General features: G+C 37.8%; 1 protein-coding gene across 1 annotated transcript in view; it reads right to left on the reverse strand.

Moving 5' to 3' along the window:
* The window catches only part of dchs1a (dachsous cadherin-related 1a), a 120,582-nt gene extending 99,951 nt beyond the window's left edge, over positions 1-20,631 (reverse strand). The window contains exons 1-2 of the mRNA XM_016274977.1: positions 20,290-20,631; positions 8,276-10,081 (exon numbers count right to left, since the gene is read on the reverse strand). Coding sequence (XP_016130463.1) covers positions 8,276-10,060 — 1,785 coding nt within the window. The 5' untranslated portion in view covers positions 10,061-10,081; positions 20,290-20,631. The remainder of the gene's footprint in view (positions 1-8,275; positions 10,082-20,289) is intronic.
* Between the last annotated feature and the right edge of the window lie 1,006 nt (positions 20,632-21,637).

Below are 21,637 nucleotides of genomic sequence, written 5' to 3' on the forward strand. Positions count from 1 at the left end.
ATATATATATATATATATACATATATATATATATATAATCTAAAATGCAGGCTTGCTTTTTTCTCAATAAGAAGAACCATAATTTTAAATTTAAATTCCAACCAGCCACTGTAGCTAAGAAGATTCAAAAAAGTAAAAATCTAGATAAAAATAAAGATGTTTTACACAGTGATTTTACTGAAAGAACCCAAGGAAAAATATTGAATAACTATAAATATAAAAGCAATATTTATCACTGTACTTCATGAAAATATTTTGAGATGTGAAAAATGCTACACAGACACTTCCATTCAAATTTGTGAGCGATGATGAAAACAAAAGGTTGAATCAGAGTTTGGAATCAATTCACTAAAATTGATTCATAGAAACTGATTCAGTGATTCACTTAATCTATTCCTTGAAACATTAAAAAAAAAATTTTAAGATTTATTTTTGCCTTTTATTTCATAGGACAGTAGTTAGACAGGAAGCGAAGTTGGAGAGAGAGAGGGGGAACGGGATTGGGAAAGATCTGCGAGCTGGGACTCGAACACAGGACGCCCAAAGCGTAGCGGCACTACATGTCGACGCACTGCCCACGAAGCTGGGAAGAAAAGAACAACTGTGAAATTATCCCAACTAATCTTTATGAAACGTAATGGCCAAACAAAAAGCGCATTAAAATCATTGCAACATTCACAGTACTGCTTAATTTTATAACGCTAGCAGAATTACTGCTAATATACCCTTAATATTCAATTTATCTCCAGCCCTACTGTGCATGAGAACGGTACTGTTTTCTGGAGCCCATTATATATCATAGAAAAAGAGCACAAACAAGCACAAAGATGAGTGTGTGGGGGGGGGGGGGCAAATAAAGGGTTTAGAAATAGAATGCCATGCTAACAAGACTATGCTAACAGATGATTGTTCAGGGCCCTCAATGATTCTGAATAGGACAAAGGCCTTTCCTGCCTTATTGTGCTGTGGAGACCTGTGGAGCAACCACACTTCATCTTTTTCACAGTTCTCTCAATTCAAATCATTAAGAAAAGGGAGACTTGACTAAATGTACCAATTATGCAGCTGCCTCACACAGAGTGAAAAACGCTCGTCACCCCGGTGGTGAACATGTCCAAGACCGCAGTTGAAGTGTGTTGTGAATAGTAGCCTTAAAAAGTGAAGTGTCCTAGCAGAGGAGACAAAACAGCAGCTGAGTTCAAGCCATTCTTGTGCATCTACCAAGGAGAAGCCTTTCATCTGCAAACTCTCAGACTGCTTAGAGGGTTCTAATAATTACACAATAGCAGGGTTGGATCAATAGAGAAATTTTGGCTTTGGTATACCAGCTGGGATCGTTGCTTACATACTAAATAAACGGCCTGAACTGATTAAATGACCGCTGACAAAAGTTTGTCAACTTTGTAACAAGTATTACAGTACAAAACTTAAGAAATGTTCTACATGAAAATTAGAGATGCACAGATCGACTGGCCAGGGACCAGAATCAGCCGGTTCTCCACATGATCGGTCCATTTTGACTTCACACCTACGCTCACATCCGCATGTAAACATGTCGTCAGTGTGGACATTCTTCACTGTGAGTGAAGAAGACACAAATTTCACAATTTGTAATACGTGTATGGCCATAGTAAACAATAGTGAAACCACCACAGGGCTCGATTAACACTTGTTTGGGACAAGTAGATTTTTAAAGGCAAGTGAGAGAGGATTTTAGTTGCCTGACCGGACAAGGAGCCTGATTAAAACGTCAATAACAAAAATAACTAGTGAAGCACTGAAACTTTGTCACCAAATATTTTTGCATGAGAATGATTCTGATTTTACTGCATTCAGAGTAAACAGATACTGATAGGACAAATGTATTGATGTCATATGAGGCTGTCTGAGTGAGAGAGACTCCTGCAGACATCAAAACAAATGAGTGCAACAGCACACAAAGTAATTCACAGAAAGCTATAGATGTATACTACGGTAGAAAAAAAAGGATATTTATAATATATTATATAGGTAAGCAACATTACACAACCAAGTTTCCCCCAATATCAATACAATTGCAATGTGACACTGATTTTTTACAATAGTAGTTCAATAAACAATACGTTTTTTTAAACTGAATTTAACAGTAAATTAAGTGACATTTTAGGCACGGTATTGACAATTTTTGCTCAATTTTGCTGATGAAAATAGTTCCAATCAAAGCCACACAGCAGAACTGTTGTGTGTCTCCAAGCAACACAGCGGTGTTTTGTTACAAAATGTATCCACGTTTTTGAACGAATCGAGTGAGTCAATAATTCAGTAACCCATTCATAAAGAAAGTAGTCACGTGCCTCGTTTCTAAATGAATCAGCCATTTGAATGAATCGGTTGAATGAATGAATAAATGACTCACTCATTAAAACAGTAATTTGCCGCCACCTACAGTTTGGTTTATCCTTGCATTTTTCCCAACTTAGTCCAGATTGGGGAATTGTAATGCTTAATTTATTTTATTATGTAAATAATTTTTTGCATTGAAAAAAAAGTAGAAGTTTTGTTTGTGTATGCTGTCAATTATAGCTCTTAGATAGAAAATCAGAATCGGCAAAAATCGCTATCGGCAGGTCAAACTTACAAAAAAAATTGGAAATCGGAAATGACCAAGAAAATTACAATCGGTGTAACTCTAATGAAAATTAATAAAACAAAAAACTAGCATAACTGGGAAAAATCATATTATAAAGCAAAATCTTTTCAACTTGCCTCCATTGATAATAAAAAGTCACTACATACAAATAACACTAGACTATGCTGAGAAACTGAGTTGAATTGAATTTAATTTAAATGGAATGATACCAGTTAACACACCTTTGACAGCGCTAAAATACTAAAACTTAAATAAAACCATACTGAAACTAGAAAACTCCACAACTAACAATGATATCATATAAACGAATGAAAAGTAAATTGACTGATAATTAACTCAGTTTTACACTTTATAAATAATAGTGTGTAGTAATTGAAAGCAGAGTTATGGTCATAAGAATTTAGTAACATGTCTGATAATTTTAGACACCCTTGATTCCAATGCCACAAGTCTTTTGCATGTCATCTTTACGGTTAAAATAAAACTGGGTATAGTCACTAGTTTTCACATTACAAAGGGTGGAAATTCCACCAAAAGAAAAATAAAACCCAGTTAATTATTCCTCAGCCCAACAGCAGTGACGCACAAGTAAAGTGACAAAACCTAAAATGTAGTAAATCGGCAGTGCCAGTACACATTAAACTAATCATGCTCCGCTGTGAGGGATACATTGGAAAAAATGAAATCAAGCCCAGTTCAGATGTTAAATGAATGATCACAATAGCCCCATTGTAATGGCATTTGGACAGAAGCTTTGATTCAGAAAAAGGGAGGCAGTGGGAACTCTGCGCTCAGGGATCTCTGATGAAGGGAAAAAAGCAACTCATCAAGTGCCGTGCTGTGATGCTTGGATGTGGATTTGGCAGTGATTTCTGCAGTCTGTGCATCATCAAACTCCCAACTGCTCTTGAGTGGCATGCCAGCTCCCATCTACAGCAGTCGTTCATGCCACAGCCTGAGAGACAGTTGGTTTGGACCTCATCCTTGGCAAGTTCGCTTTGATGGTTGTAAGGATAGACTTAGTAACTCCTTATATTGTTCTCGTGTTGAAAACTGAAGTCTTTTGGCAACTGTCTGTAAACCATTAGCACTCATTCAATGAGGATGGAAACTGACAGCAAGACAGGAGCCACTCGATCAGATTTGATTTGCACTTGATTTGTAGACCCGAGTGCTGCTGATCCGATTCCTAATTCCGAACTTAAGTAATACCACTTTAAACTTCTAATTTTACTCCCAGACCTCCCACTTGACCCTGTGCAGCTCCTATTCCCACTCTACAGTAGAAAGGAGTCAGCCAGTCCCAAAACCTCTCCCAGGCACGATCCTCCCTCTCTCCGGAGAAACCCCAGGGCCAAGTTCCCGTCTGCTGGGCCCTCTGTCAGCTCGCTGGAGTGTGTCTCAACCCCCGCCAGCACAAATCCACCACAGAGAAAGCATTAATGTGCCTTCATTTGATATGTGACCATGTGAAATTACACGTTTTGATTTACTAGGAAATGTATTACGAGCTCTGAATTTGCCTGTGGAGAAACTTATTAGAAAAACACTTTGAAGTCCCTGTACAGACACTGATAAAACCCAGAGAACAAAAAAAAAGTTTGTGTCTTTTATAGTCAGCAGACAACAGGGACTATGAATTCAAGGCCAGATGAGACCAAAGTGCAACCTCAACTGACCTCTCACACTTTTTCAAATGAAAAGTAAGGTTATGAATCTAGAACCGTTTCTTTGTAAATACTAGAACCAAAAGACGTTCATCCACAAATGCAGACAGAATACCATACTAAAGTAATCTGGCAGAGTTTCCTACACTACTTGTTCAGTGACATCACAACACCTACTGAATCTACAGCTTGAAACAGAGAGTAAGGCTAGTCCAATTACAGAACAAATGACTCTAATGATTTGGTTCACTGTAGTGAATCAAACACATACAGCGCAACCAGCATAGTCAAACTGACTCATTATCTTGCAATGGAATAATTTTTTGCCAGAAATATTTTTATATTTAATATTTAACTTAATATTTAATAAAAAATAAATAAATAAAAGAATCACTAATGGAACCTTTAAAAAAATAATCATCAAGAGGAACTGCAGCCAGAAATGCTTAATTATTTATGATTAATTTCCCTAGTGAAAAGTCTCATCTGCAACACCTTCTGCACTACAATGAAAACCATCGTGAGGTGTATGGAGGACGAGAAATGACTTAAGTATAAATAAATGAATAAATACATAAATGCAGAAATAAATAAATAAATAAATGTAGAAATACACAAATAAATAAATGAATAAATAAATAAATGTAGAAATAAATTAATTAATTAAATGCTGAAATAAAGAAATACATAAATGTAGAAATACATAAATAAATGAATAAATAAATAATTAAATGCTGAAATAAATAAATGCAGATATGCATAAATGAATGAATAAATGATTTAGTCAGGTGTAATTTTTAATTGTGCTATTTTTGTACTATTTGTGTTATACTACATTTATTTCGACATTTCTGTATTTCTACATTTATTTATGCATTTCTAAATTTATTTATTTCTGTATTTCTATGTCCGTATGTTAATAAGGTAGGCGGTCCTAACCTCTCTCAATACAGGATTGGTCAATTAGGCAAACCAGTCAGAACAACCTTTCTGTTAGGAATGAACACGAGATAGCAATTAGCCTAGTTAGCTTGCTAAATTTATTAAAGGGGTCCTATGATGTTGCTAAAAAGAACATTATTTCATGCATTTGGTGTAATGAAATGTGTTTATGCGGTTTAAGGTTAAAAAAACCTTACATTATTTTCCACATACTGTACATTATTGTTTCTCCTCTATGCCCCGCCTTTCTGAAACTCGTCGATTTTTACAAAGCTCATCGGTCTGAAAAGCGAGGTGTGCTCTGATTGGCCAGCTATCCAGTGCATTGTGATTGGCCGAATACCTCAAGCGTGTGACGGAAATGTTACACCCCTTACCATACTGTGATGCTGTGTGTCCCGGAGCGACGAGACAAAAACATTAAAACCCATTATAAACGGGGACATTTAGTGGGGACATAATTACTGATTATAATGTAAATAATAGACTGTATTTTTACGCGTTGCGTTGCATCGCGCCACGTAAACATAAAACCATGTCTGCATTTGTGATCGGAGAAACAACAAACTACAAACGCTACTCTACACTGCTCAAAACTTGCGTTTGAATCGTCAGTGGCAAATCCTTTAAATATGAAAACTTACTTACAGTCTGTGAGTCAGAACAGCTGGCATTGTAGTCTACTCTACCAGGATCAGGAAACAGTCCTCCATAAAATGTGCTGCATACATCTGAATATTTGGGTTGAACTGTTCTGGAACAGGGTTGTAAATACAACTTAACCACTGATTTCTAGTCGTGTCCTCTTTTGGAAGGCCAAACAAAGTAGTTTCACAACGAAACACACAGCATCTTCCCACATCGTGACGTAGACATGTGGGGGCGTGTTTGAGTGAGGTGTTTTAGGAGGGCGTGGACGAGTCTTAAATTTTATAAAGAATATCTCTTTGGGTTTGACGCTTTAGTCTTTGCAACTTTATTCACGAACAGCTTGTAACACTCCAAAGAGAAAGGAAAACTTGAAATCGCATCATATGACCCCTTTAACTGCGGTCAAGCCAGCCGCATCTTGAAAGTACACAGTCAAGCCAGCTGCTCTTTTTTTGTCTTGCACGTATAATCACGTACTTACGGTATGGGTGCTGGAAGCGGTCAAAATGGACTTTAAGACGCGGTCATAACGCCATTTCCTTTATACTTTTGCTGATATTTTCAATAGATTGCTGTTCACTGTGACCCAAAATATGTCTGCATAAAACATAATTTAACCCTTAAAAGACCATAAAGCGACAATATTTATTTATTGCTATTTTCCATCATGACATATATAAACATAACATATTTTTCTTAAATCTATACATGCATGTGTTTTTATTTGCATAATAAATATACACAGTATACACACATATATTATGTAAACAAAAACTTTTTGAGCAAACCTATGAAGGAAAGATTTTTTTATGAAGGAAAGAGTGTTTGAAAATGGGACAAGATGTAAGTGCTAGAATGCACTTTGGGGTGAATTTGCCTTTAAATTTCTCCAAAGTTGTAAAGTAAAATGACTTGAAAATTAATACAGCAATAGTCAGTGTCACTGTGAACAGGAATCAATTAAAAGAATGAGCAAACCTATAAAGAAAAGGTTTTTATGAGTGTTTGAAAATTGGTAATGGTGCATCTGCTAGAATGCACATTGATTTTTGGAGTGATTTGCCTTTAATTTATACAAAATTTGTACAGTAGATTTAACTTAAATCAGAACTTAATGGAAAGATTTTATAAATGTTTATAAAATATATAAAAACATATTCTGATGTCACTTTATGGTCTTTTTACGTTTTATGCAGACATATTTTGGGTCACAGTGAACAGCAATCTATTGAAAATATCAGCAATATAAAGGAAACGGTGTTATGACAGCGTCTTTACATCTATTTTGACCTCTCCTAGCACCCATACCACAAGTGTACGACAGACATTCAAAGCTTCATTGTAAAACCTCAAAAGAAGCTTTGAATATAAATATGATATGACAAAAATGGCATTCAGTTCAGTCTAGTATGAAAGGTCAGAATGACCGCTATGGCCATTCTAGTAGTTATAGATTTCCAGTAGTTCTAGTGTTAAACGCAAATCATTAGCAATGGTACTTAAAAAACCCGCCATATTTAACAGAACTAGTATCCACAGTAGTACAGCCGTAACAATAACGATCCTGTTTAACCAATCCTGCACTGAGAGAGGTTAGGACCGCCTACCTTATTAACATACGGACTCAGAAATAAATAAATGTAGAAATGCATAAATAAATGTACAAATAAATAAATGTAGAAATACATAAATACATGTAGAAATACATAAATAAATTTAGAAATAAAAATGTAGTATAACACAAATGGTACAAAAATAGCACAAATAAAAATGACACTTTTGACAATCATTTATTCATTCATTTATGCATATCTGCATTAATTTACTTAATTATTTATTTATTTATGTATTTCTACATTTATTAATTTATTTATTTCAGCATTTAATTATTTATTTATTCCTTTATTTCTTCATTTACTTATTTATGTATTTCTATATTTATTTCTTCATTTATTTATGTATTTCTACATTTATTTATTTCTGCATTTATGTATTTATTTATTCATTTATTTATTTATACTTAAGTCATTTCTCGTCCTACATAGAGATGTAAGTAAAAACAGCTAGTAAAAAACAATCCCCCACAGCCTGAGGAGAGTGAGTAACTCCCAACTGAAGCAGTCCAATCTAAACAAAGCTTACTTAAGCTCGCTCCCCAATATCTTACAATTCATCATGCTGGTTTCCAGGTTAATTTCCTAAAATGACTGTTTCCATTTACTCAGTTTACACACTTGAAAAGCGCTCTCTAACAATCTGTCTTAAATATACAGTCATTCTGCATTGGGGTTTTCACACACTTCATGCCCAAAACCCCCAGAAATGTGCATACTAACCAGTATAATACAAAATCAGCATTTTCCAGACAAAGAAATAATAGTCTTACCTCCATGAAACAGGTCCCTGCTGCGGTGTTCTCCTTAATGGATGCATTGTAGAACTTGCTGCCAAACACAGGTTCATTATCATTAATATCCTGTAGGATCACTTTGACCACAGCTGTAGAAGATAAAGGTGGTCGACCCCTGTCGGCAGCAACCACAGTTACACTCGGCATAGGGTCCGTTTCGTAATCAAGCTGGGTCAAGGTGGTGACGATACCAGTGACTGCGTCAACACTGAACCAGTCTGAATGAGTTTCTTCATTCTGTAGGATGCTGTACTGAACATCTCCGTTGGGTCCCTGGTCTTTGTCCCGTGCTGTAACCTGTACAACAAAACTTCCCGGAAAGGCAACCTCTGGAATAACCTGGGTGTATTCTGGCTGGTCAAACAAAGGCGGGTTGTCGTTAACATCCGTGACCTGAATGGTAAATGAAGACTCTGCCCGTAATGGAGGAGTGCCAGAATCTGTGGCCAAGACTCTGAGTTCATAATGGTCTTGCTCTTCACGATCAAGGATCTGATCTACGCAGATGAGATAGATGATACTGTCTTTGGTGGTCAAAGCAAACTTTCCATCACCCCCTTCCAAAGACACATTCACATTGGCATATTCTCCATAATCAGGGTCCGTGACCGAAATCCTTGCCACGTACTGGCCAGGCTGCACTCCTTCAGAGATGCGTGGAGAACCATCCTCACTGAGGAAGATGATGGTCATGGTGGGCTGGTTGTCATTGTAGTCTCGCACCTGGATGGTCACAAAAGCATTGGTGACCTCTGGTTGACTGGCATTGTCCCGAGCCTGTACCACAAGCTCGTGAACTCTTCTCATCTCGAAATCCAAAGGCTTGTTCAGAGTGATAACTCCAGTTCGAGTGTCAATGACAAAGTAGCGATCAGGATCACTCTGTCTCCTGTTGATGTCGTAGAGCACCAACCCATTGTCACCTTCATCAGCATCTGAAGCAAACACCTGCAGTATATTGTTCCCAGGTTGAAGGTTCTCTGAGATCACTGCATGGTAGCGACTCTGGTTGAAGACTGGGGCGTTGTCATTGATGTCCTGCACAATCAAATCCAGGATCATTTGTCCAGTCCTCTTGGGTGAACCACCATCAAATGCTTCCAAGAGTAGAGTGTACGAAGATCTGGTCTCTCTGTCCAAAACTGCATTGACTACCAAATCCAAGTAGAGCACTTTGTTGGATCCTCGTTTGGTTTCAAGAAGAAAAGCTTGTCCTACATTTCCATCCGTTATGATGTAGCCTTGCGTAGTGAGCTGGTCCTCATCTGCATCCAAAGCAGGCTCAAGAGGAAACTTGGTGCCAATGGTTGTCTGTTCTGGAATCTTAAACATGCCTCTTTTTCTTGGGAACACTGGAGCGTAGTCGTTGATGTCATTAACTAAGATGGTGACTTCTACGGTTATTCCGGTTATGGTGACTGCTATGAAGCTGTAACGGTCCCGTACTTCCCGGTCCAAGACCTTTGCGGTTTTTATGATCCCTGTACTCTCATCGATGTCCAGATCGGTGCCGACACCTGTACCCTGATGATCTGAGATGAAATAATGGGTTGCAGTCATGTCAGGTGGGAGGCCAGCACTAATGTCACCTACTACAGTTCCTGCTGGCTGTTCCTCATCTAGCTGGAGCTGCAACGTTCCTGGCACCATGGATGAGTGGATGGTCATGAGTTGTAGCACCACATAGAGGATCACCAATATCCACCACCAAGCCCTGTTTTGATGCAACGGATCCATAATCGTCCTTCCTTTACTATTCATTGAATATTCTTCTTACAAAACCTGACAGGACAAATGGAAAATGGCATTAGTTAGAGAAACAAGCATAAGTGAACTAACAGAAAGTGGTTCGACATAATCCAAAAATCTAAAAAAGCATGCATTACAAAAAGATGGATTACACAAGCAGGCTCAGTTACAGTTATGACAAGAATGCTTAAGTGGCTTTCCACATGTTGCATGAGTTCACCCTTTAATAAAGCAGCAGCACACCATGTGCACACATGTGGTACCTGCATTTTAATGTCAGCTAATAAGTCAAGATATTATTGCTATAATTAAAACGAGAAGCTTCACTGTACTAAAATGAAAAAAACCTCTAAGTGGTTAGACACGTCCCAAAAAGGTCTTATAGTCTTTTTGTCTGATTGTTTTAGTCATAGTTGTTGCCCTTTAACAAAAATATCCTTTCAATTCCTGTCATGATGATTATTTTAGTTAATGTTGGCATGTTTGTTAGAGAGATACAAACTTAAAATACTTAATTTTCCCTTCAACTCCCATTTCTTTTGGGGTGTAAACTTAAGGAATGTTCTCCTACAGAAGAATATCTGTGCAATGATGGACAGGAGCCTAAAATAGAGACTGTGGCTAACATGACCCCCCTTTTTTAGTAAAACTATTCAACTGCAGCCCACACTGATGCAAAAGAGAGCCAAGAGGACCCTTTAAAGCCAACTGAGTATTAACCCTGTCGTATATTAATGCCAATACTAATGCCCAAAATGAAGCTAGAAAAACGCTGGTGGGCCAATTCTTATATATTAAAACCACAAAGGTCTCCTCTGAGTGTTTCTCCAGCTCCTTTTTAAATTAGCAATTCCTCATCCATAAAATTGCAGCTTGTGGACCTGCAAACTATGACGACCTTATTGTTGAAATTATGATTCCTGGATTAGGCCCTTTTCTAGGTCCAAATGAATTATAAACATTCTGTAAGACGGGATCTTAAATATTTACGTATGCTTGTTAGAAGAACTTGACTCATCCAGCCCAGCTACTCAAGTATGAAGGATCTGCAAAGCAGAAAGGAGATGAAAGATTGAAAGTTATGAGAGAGCTTATTATCCAAGATATTATGAATTGCGTGGTTTTCTGGTTCCCTTTTTGGAATAAAAGCATTACAGGAAAATTGTAATTCACATGCAAAGGGACAACTGAACCTCACATTTGACTCTGCCTTTGACTAAATCTCTTGAAACAACACTGTAAATCAACATTGATCCCCTTTATAGCACATTTTTAAAAGTAAGCTAGATAGAGATTGCCAGTGCCACTTAGATTTAAGTCATAGTTTTTGCCCATTAACAAAAATATCCTTTAAATTCCTGTCAAGTTATGAGAGAGCTTATTATCTGAGATATTATGAATTGCGTGGGTTTTCTGGTTCCCTTTTTGGAATAAAAGAATTACAGGAAAATTGTAATTCACATGCAAAGGGACAACTGAACCTCACATTTGACTAAATCTCTTAATTTAAAAATGTGCTATAAAGGGGATCAACAAACAACACAGTAAATCAACACTGATCCCCTTTATAGCATTTTTTTTTTTAAGTAAGCTAGATAGAGACTGCCAGTGCCACTTAGATTTAAACACAGAAACAGATTTAAACAGAATGGACTGTATGCAATGTAATTTTCCAAGAAAATGAGTATATGAATTTAAAGCAATCATCATTTTTAAAAAAATGTATACATTTTTTTTTTAAATGTTTTTACTTAAAACTTTTTTTTTTAATAGCAATGTATATATGGCTTAATTGCTGAGTCCTGCACATACTGCGACTCACACATGTTTTTCTGACAATTTAAGCCTAAGTCTTAACCAAGGACTGAAGACAAAATGAAGACATGAGCAGTTCTAAGATGAGCCTGTCACCGTCTGCATTACTACGAAAAGCCACAAAATCAATTTCAGGCCAAGGGAAATAATCATGTCATTCTCAATCACTGTGAAAGAAAAATGACTTCACAATAAAGTTCTATACAATTGACCACAGGATTTCACATGTTTTCATAAAGTAAATAAAAACAGAATCACAAGAAATACTTTTGCTCTGTCATACTGTAGGAATCAGAGAGGCTCCCTCCGGTGGTGGACTACAGCTATATATATATTTCCCCCTCTACTTTTTTCACTTTCTACCCCACAGGTTATTTGTTTTAAGTAGGTAAGTATGTCTCAATGCGTCCGTAGGTTTAACTCGATTAACTCCAGAGTGACTGGTGGTGTTGAATCTTGCGCACAGCTGCACATGTGGTTAATCTAAAATGTGTGTGAATGAGTCTGATGATGCAGGTGTCCACATAAAAGTGTGTGTAAGCGCCTGTGTGTGTGAGTCAGATCTGTGCGTGCTGTGCGCCTCATTGCGGTAGTCTGTCAAGTCTGTGGTAGTGACAGTGTGTGTGTGTGTGCCTGAGCGAGGGAGCAGACCAGGAGGGCTCCACACAGTCTGCCCTGCACCCTCTCTGGCTTTGCTGCATTGTAATTGGGGTCTGCTGGAAGCCTGCCCTGTGCATATGGGAATCCAAAGCTAATTTCAGTCTGTCAGCATCACAGGGACGGAGAAACACACACACACAAGCAGGAACACTCTCATATGTTTAAGAAAGTACAGGCACACACACCCACACACAATACCTCCAACGTAGATTGTGTACCAAACACTTCTTCTCGAAAGTAAAGCTTCCAAATACATGACGCCCATAAGTGTGTATACACACACACACACACACACACACACATTATATATTATACATTTATATTGTGAGATTTCAAAACAAAAATACAACAAAAATTCAAAAAATATAGAAATATATTTTATAGAATTATAATTAATTTAAATTAATTATAATTATGATTTATATTTTATAATATTAAACAATATAAATTACATTTATATCAAAATATAATTTTAAACATACTATAAGCCTTCTTAAACTGCTCATTGAGGTTTTAAGATTAAAAATTTTACTGTGAACAAAAATATTATGATTGGTTCTCCAGACATTGAGGCAATGTCCCAGACTTTGTCAAAGGCTGAAACAAAGTTGCGCAGATGTGTTCAACGGGCACTGCCACTTTTACTAATGACTTAAACCGACCTCCAAAGAGCTGGACATGTACCACGGCAAACGAACCTAGACAACTGCTATTTTGTCCAAGATAAGTTTCTTTTTCTTGCATTTAATGCCTCGTTAAACTACATGGCATGAAGAGAAATACTCTTGGATTCCAGCTAAATATAAAAGGGTTGTAACTATACCATATTATTCATAAACCATATATTTATAAAGTGGAGTTCATACCGATCAAATTAGGTCAAGACGTTGGTCATATATCTTATGATTCTTCTAATTTTATAAGAGCATGTTGAAAAGTGTTATATCGCTGTTTCTGACTTTCCATCTTTGGGCATCTTTCCAACACTCTGGGTCATGTGTTTAACCCAGACCACTTAATACAACAAAGGGCTTGTGGTTTAATTATAGAAAATGGCCCATTTGAAGAAAAAAAGAAAACTCTTGGTGTGCAAAGCACAGTCTATCCCTTGACAAAGTCTGACACAGATGAAATGAAAACTGCCCTATTTAATTTAAAGCATTCCCTCAATAACACTTAATAATGGTCTCCAAGCTGTTCACACCTGCTGATTCCAAGCACCTCAGGGCAGTTCCATTACAAAAGGAGAAGATAGCAGATTTGTGGGTATGTGACCACTAATATTTCTGAGCAAGTGTTGCTGCCTTCCTCCATTAGCCAGAAACTCCATTCCACACAACGGTTCCAAAGATCTGACAGAGCACAAAATCTGGAGCTAAACAATCCCAAAGAAGCTGCTCTGTTAAACACTGAAACCACTCTGGCCAAGACGCTGGGGATGAAAACAACCACAGCTGGCCAGACCAATGCTGATCATCTATCACTCGATGTCCAAAATGCTTTCCCAACCAGTGGAAGACGTCCACGTCGCTCACGACACCTCAAACAACACTCGCACTGGAATACTGTACTGACTGCAAACACGGCTTTAAAGAATTATGTTTTTTCTAAAGTTCATTTCGGTTAGATTGAGAGGGTGGATGAGGTAAAGACAATATACTGGCCCCTTCAGTGTAAATGATGAGTGAGAAAAGGCCCTGAAAGCCAAAAAGACCTTAAAAGAAACCCTAAGCAGCCATAAAGTAACACCATCAATCTCAACATTGGGCAACTCAAATATTTCCATTTTAAAGGATGTTTTGTGCTGGGCCAAATTAACTTCACGATGACTATCATTTGATCTCAAGCAAACATGCTGTCACACTGGGATTGTTTTCCTAAAATTTTTTGCTTTTACAAGATAACGGAAAGAAATCCAGGAAAACAACCAACCTGGCCAATCGTGATCAATTTCAATACAACTTCTGCTTGTTTGAGCAATTCACTCACTCTGAGATCCAGTGAGACTTGGCAAGAGAGGCTTCATGTTGAAGCACTTATCTACAATAATGGAGTATCATGAAGATCTGCAAACACCAACCACACACTGAGCCTTATAACTACAGTTGGAAACTGAGAACCAATTCTTATTCAGAAGCAGTTCCATTAAAAAAAATTAATAGATAAATAAATAAATACCAGAACCGACTACCAAATGAATTAATCAAAAAATACAGCACAGCCAGTGTAGTCTGATTCAAAAACAAATGAATCTAATGAGTCGATTCTTCTCACTAGTGCAGTCCAGTTCCTGAGCAAATGACTCTTATAAACCAGTTCTTTTTAATGAATCAAACACGTGCAACTTACAACTAACTGTGAGACTTAAATCAATGTAGTTCCTGACTGGTTGTTCAAATGACTTGTATGTTTTTTTTCAGTGGTATTTAAAAAGAAAATGACCACACATATGCACCTATTTCAGCTCTAAAAACTAAAAAGCCACTAAACAGTGAATGTAAACACATCAGCAAGAATTGTTTTCAATTTATCATTAAAAATTATCTTTTTAAATTACTCCAAATATCTATTCCTTACAAATACTTAAATACCCTTAAAGGGGTCATATGATGCGATTTCAATTTTTCCTTTCTCTTTGGAGTGTTACAACCTCTTGGTGCATAAAGATCTGTAAAGTTGCAAAGATTAAAGTCTCAAATCCAAGAGCTCGTTCTAACACGCCCCCACATATCTACGTCACTATCTGGGAAGATTTGAATAACACCGGCTTCAGGGGACTATCTTTTTCCCACACCCTCCAACCTGCTGAGTGTGTTTGTGGAAGGAGGTCTGCGCGCTGAACAAAACAAAGAACCACACGTGCTGCTCGGTCCTTTGAACATGACACCAGCTGATACAGCTTCAGTTACGGTGCGAAATTGGAAACATCTGGCAGCAACGAGTGGACGAGTTCAGTACAGGGTTTATGAAATTCACCGTGTGTAGTTTTAACTGAACACAGACTGTACCATCCCATTTGCAGATTGTTTCAAAGAGAGGTATCATGTCCGGTATGCCTGTTGCTATAGAGAACCGTATATTTGAGTTGTTGCCCCCACAGTCAAACAAATCCATATCAGACTGAGACGTACAAGCCATAGCTGCAGTATTTTGTCTTCCTCTGTCCCTCAGGAGATTCAAGTTACACCTATAACAAATGCTACTTTGACAGTTATCCATTTTATGTTTATGTACCATCTAAAGCTAAATCTTTGTCTTTTTGATTGACATCCACAAAATACAAGGTCAGAACAGATCAGGGCAAATCTGTAGAATTCAAGAGTCAAGAAGAAACAATGTTCACGAACCATTTTACTTCCAAAAACATTTCAGGATGAAAAGGAATATTCAATGACAATGCATTGGAAACGGTCTAGGCAATAATGAGAAGCCATAATAACTCATAAGAGATGGCATAGTTGAGTTGCGCACTTTTATAACCCCCAAATCAGTGCAGAAAACATGACAACCATGAATTATTCGAAATGTTACTTAAACATAAATGGGATAATGATAATGACATTTGTAATGAGTGTAACTTGATTCTCCTAAGGGAGACCTATGAAACCTAAACCTAACCATAAATCACAACCCCTTACCCAAACCCTAAACCTAAAATAATATGAAAAATTAAAATAAATACATTTATAAAAACCTATAAAATTTAATAAAATGATGTGATTAAAAATAAAAATATAATAAAAATATGATTAGCATAAATAATATTATTATTTTTATTATTTGTATAAAGTATATAACTATATACTTTCAAATACATAATTATTGAATACACAAGGGGCAACAAACATGCATAACTTCTTAAATTTTTGCAGGCATAACCCAAAGGCACAAAGGTGATGGTTCATGTGGGATACAAACCTACACCTTTTCTGTAAATACAAGAAGGAGGTCACACTGACCCTACATGGCTTTACAAGACATGTGTACAGACAAACCTCCCTTCAGAACCTTAATGAGAAACGCATATGCAGGGGCAACAGCCCTCTGGCATACAATCTCTGCCGTCCACTCCGTACACCACTCTGGAGACCAGATGCTGCAACTGCATACGGCTTTAGTGCTCCACCAGAGACCTGTAAGGATGGGTTTAACTACACCACAGCAGAGGTACTGGAACTGTCTGATCATCAGAGAATCCTTGCCTAAGCCAAAAGGATGAGCTCAAGACTGATGTAAAGTTGTGAGTGGCTGACTCCGCAACGACCCCGTTTTTTTTTTTTCCCTCCTAACATCCGAATGGATCTCTGTTCACCCGAGGCGGTCCGAGGTCAGGGATGGAGCTGAGAAATTAACTGATCGTCCACTGGGATGAGAGTCTGGTGACATAATCTTTGGAATGTCTTAAAAGCCCTTTGGCGTTCGATCTGGTTCTGCTCTGTCTGAGGGTCAGACATCAATTCTGCGGCTATTTTCATTGCAAACCTTATGAATTTCACTCAGTCCAGTAACTAATAAAAAAATGGTTGAAGCTCTAAACCTTTCTTCGGCTCGGCTCACACCAGAATCAACTACACTTCCTGTCTAGCATGTAGCCGCCTCCTAGTTTTATCTATGATTTATTAGATTCTCAATGTTTCGTTGTGGCTGTCGAATCAAACATGTTGTTCTTATTTAAACACCATCATAATATAAACGACCCAGCGCAGTCTGCTTATTTGCGTGAGGAACATGGTTCATTTTCAAGCTCATGACTTCATCTGAACAAACTGGAACTTGAATTAACTCGGGATGTGACTCACTAATCTTATGGATCTATCCCAAAAAGGAGTGCGAACATGTGGTGCTCAGCAAACGGGCGATGATGGGCGGTACTTTATATTCTAATAAACAGTAGCTAAATTACTGCGGTATCGCACTATGGCAACCAACGAACCAGACAAATGGAAGTCAACTGAGCTGAATGAGTGAAAACAACCTTATTATCTTAATGAATATTAATTATTGTCATCCTCAGGGAGATTTGGAATGTGGTCTGGATGAAACCCGGCCAGTCACCAACACAAAAGCACAGCACTTCTCTATGGCTAACAAAAGAATTCCACTGATGAACCAATTTAAGAGGAATGTCTTGCAAGGAGAGAAAATCTATATGCTCTGGCGTGTCAAGAAAGTTAAATAAATGACCACTGGACATCTGCCCCTGTTATTCTGCAACTGATTTCCTCTGAGGTGCAACACGTTGCCAAAAATATCATCTGAGATACACCAGCCAAGAAAGGTCAGGCTGTGGGTGACATTAATAAATACATTAAAACAGCAATTTAATTGGAAATGTTGCAAAGCGGATACAACGCTTTTATTTGTTGTATTTGAAATCAGATACAATAATTTTGTAGGGTTTAATAAGTAACCTTCCGTTTTCTATAATACTGGAGGTCTAGATTTATAAAGCCCACCTCTCAAAGTTTTTAAAGGCTGCCACAGCTGGTATATTGTGTTTTCTCAGATTCATTTTCAAAAGCAAAGAACTAAAGTTATGCAATACACATCACCCCCTCAATGAAAAGAATCGTTGAGGAGGCTTTTGTGGCCTGCACAAGGGTTACACCAATACCAGGCTAGATTAAAAACAGCAGTGCAGAATATACAAATAACTGGAGCTCAGTGGTTAAACTGCAGCAGTTGCAAGCACAGTGAACCACCACATATCTCTGAACCAATAGACTTCTAATGTGTCTTGTGAGTCATGGTTAGGAAATACAATAGCTCCTAACTTCAAATTTAGTATTGATGTCAATATCAGCTGCATTTTGACACTGTCTGGTTAATTGCATTGATTTATTACAAACAGCATGGTGTAGGTCTGATTCATTCCAGTAAACATTTTTTTAGAGTTGCCTAACATCCATTTCTACCACATCCACCAGAAACAAACAACAATGCATGCACTTCCACTTCAGAATGTTTACAATAACCATCATAAATCAATTCATATCATACTGTAGAGTGCACACAAACTGCACTAAACTACAGATGCAAACAACTAACTTGATGCATTGAATCCAAATTTAAACTGTGACTAAGAAACAATGCACTCAAGTTTGAATCACAACTTCTCCCTGATATCTCAATGGTTTCATCTCAGCTTTGGATTGCACATGAAACACTACATAGTGCATGTCTGTGGGCTTCTTAGCTAGATAAGTGATCAATAAGTGCAGTAATTTCAGTGTTTACTGAAATGAGAAATTCTAAATTTATTTTCTGTATATTAAAGCTACCCAGCATGCATAGTGATCAAATCTGACATTATGCTTCCATTCTAGTCCAAGTATTTCTGCAAACGACTATGGCAAGCTTTATATACATTTATTCCTAAAAACAAACTAGCAACTGTTACTATGTTACTAATGTTTTAACGACTAATAAGTAACCCAACAGTGACAAATAACTTTGTAAATATTTGTACTAATAATGTATTCCAATTGTTCATGTTTCCCATTTCAGTTTTACCAGCAATGATTAACAGGTCTTGTTGTTTAGTTATCTATTCTAACTATCTAGGCTATATACTTCTATACAAGTACATATTTTTCACACACTATGGTCTATCCCAATTGTACATATTTTTTGTAATCTCATTATTACAGTTGCTTTATTTAAAACTGCAATGTATTATTTAATATGTAATCATTATAAAGGAATACAAATATCCAAGTGATCCAAGTTAGGCTTATTAAAGTATTAATTACTAGACCAAATATAAGTACTACTAACATCAAAATAGACTAGAGGTCTGCTACCCGACCAGAGCCCAAAATACTTTCGGGTTTCGGGTCGGGTTCGGGTTAATGTTTAATGAATAGCTTCGGGTTCGGGTCGGGCTCGGGTTTATAGCTAAACTAAAACTATATGCAGTAGCCTAGGCTACGCTGCTTTCATAGACGCACGCACACACATTATAGCACACGACAACACAGCACGGAAACTTTTATTAGTTAAATAGCTTCGACAGGCTACTGACTCGCAACTTTATATTTCTCTGCAATGAGGGGGTAAAATCACGTTTTTTAAGGAACTAAGCCTCATTGCTTGTAGAGAGAGGCGTGCAGATGCAGGTTCACACACGCAACTTTCATCCCTCTCTCTCGCTAATTCAAATAAATGATATAATTAATTAATTCAAATAAATGCGATCTTACCGCACTGCATCTCTGTGTCTGATTTAAAGCAGGCCGAATGCTAACGAGCCTTAACTGACGAAAATGACCATAATTTGCACGATGGAAGAATTATCGTCTTGACGTATACAACCATTCAAAAACACGGCAGAATTTATGTGACCGAGGCACCTAATGTTCATAAACTTTCATAACTGGTAAGTGTTTTTTCTCTTGCCTTGTGAACTGGCCGAGCCTTAAAGATTCTGTTTCTTTACATGTATTTGTTTACTGACCGTTGCATGCAGTCGTGAAATACAGCATTTTTTTTTTAGATTTCGGGTTCGGGCTCTAAATTGAACTGTGCCGCTCGGGTCGGGCTGGGTCAGACGATCTCGGGTACGGGTCGGGTTCGGGCTTCAGTTTAAAGCCTGTGCAGACCTCTAAAATAGACACGTCAGTTTTAACGAATAAATGTTAAAACAGCTTGCCATAAGCGCGCGAGTTGACTGCGATGGAAGCGTTGTAGTTTGCCGCGTCTCGGCATGATGGGGAATAAAGTTGTAGTTTAACGCCACTGACGCACTTTTTCCATGAAACACTTACACTCATCTGTTCTTGCTTTTCAGTGATAGCGATCCGGTCTGTGCCAACGTAACGTCAGTAGAACCAGCCAAAAATTAAATGTCGTTTCAGAAAAATCGCTTTTAGATTATATCCATCTTCCTACAAGTTATCTTTCGCGTACCACAGCAACTTCCACTAGTAGATTTCCAGTTTTCTGTATTTTCCCGTTGTTGTCAAGTTCAAAATACGCTGCGCCACCTCAAAAGGGCTCTGTCCTCCAAACTGAGCGCAGCAGACAGGATGAAATCAGTCCGTCAGCATCGACAACAGCATCCAACTCTAGAATCCACACTTCCAACGCAAGCTCTCAACCTCCTGGAGTGAAACCCGACACCAGCCCTTCCCACTCGCTCATGAATATCCATGAAGCGCGTGTAGAAGCGGGGTAATAGCGCGAGCTCACCGAACGGCGGCGACAGCGGGCCAAAACAGTGTGACGTGATTCGCTCAGACTTTGCTGCCACCAGTCTTCTTCAGACGGAACTGAATTTATTACATTTAGGGTAGAGTGGGGGACAACGCCGCCAGATAAAGCTAAAGTCAAGATCATTTTTATTGCATTTATGGACTACGTTGACAAGAGTGATGTAGAAGTATGAAGCTTACACTGGTGATGTACCTGAGAGAACACGGATTTCACTGTAAATGTGTCTAATTTTCTGCAGTAAGAAAAAGTGTTTCAAAGCATGTTTGTAGAACATCACAGTTATATATGATATGAGAACAGTGGGGCCTGTAGATAGGGAGCACGTGTTACTTAAGAAAAATATAGGCTAATTATATTTTCAGAATGACAGCCTAATTTTTTTTCTCAAACATAGTCTGTGGGCAAAACGCCCCCTTGGTACAAATTAAATTTTTGTTAAAGGGGTCATATGATACTTTTTTAAAGATCATTATTTTGTGTATTTGGTGTAACAGAATATGTTGACATGCTTTAATGTTCAAAAAACACATTATTGTTCAAATACTGTACATTATTGTAGGTCCTCTATGCCCCGCCTCTCTCAAACGCTTCGTTTTCTACAAAGTCCCTCCTTCCGACAAGCGCAGTCTGCTCTGATTGGCCAGCTGACCCAGTGCATTGTGATTGGCCGAACACCGCAAGCACTCGTCAGAAATGTAACGCCCCTTGCCATAATCGCGAGCTTCATCTTTCAAAATAAATGTAAAGACAGTAAATAATGTAATTCGTTTTACCATCAGTTCAAGCCCGAAAGGGGAACGGAGTCGTGTGACAGACACAGTGATGAAGCTGGTCTCTCTCTCACACACACGTGCGCGCGCACACACACACACACGATGCACAAAACTCTGCATTTAAACA

The sequence above is a fragment of the Sinocyclocheilus grahami genome, unplaced genomic scaffold (assembly GCF_001515645.1).
Source record: "Sinocyclocheilus grahami isolate Dianchi unplaced genomic scaffold, SAMN03320097.WGS_v1.1 scaffold6.1, whole genome shotgun sequence".
Taxonomy (NCBI): Eukaryota; Metazoa; Chordata; class Actinopteri; order Cypriniformes; family Cyprinidae; genus Sinocyclocheilus; species Sinocyclocheilus grahami.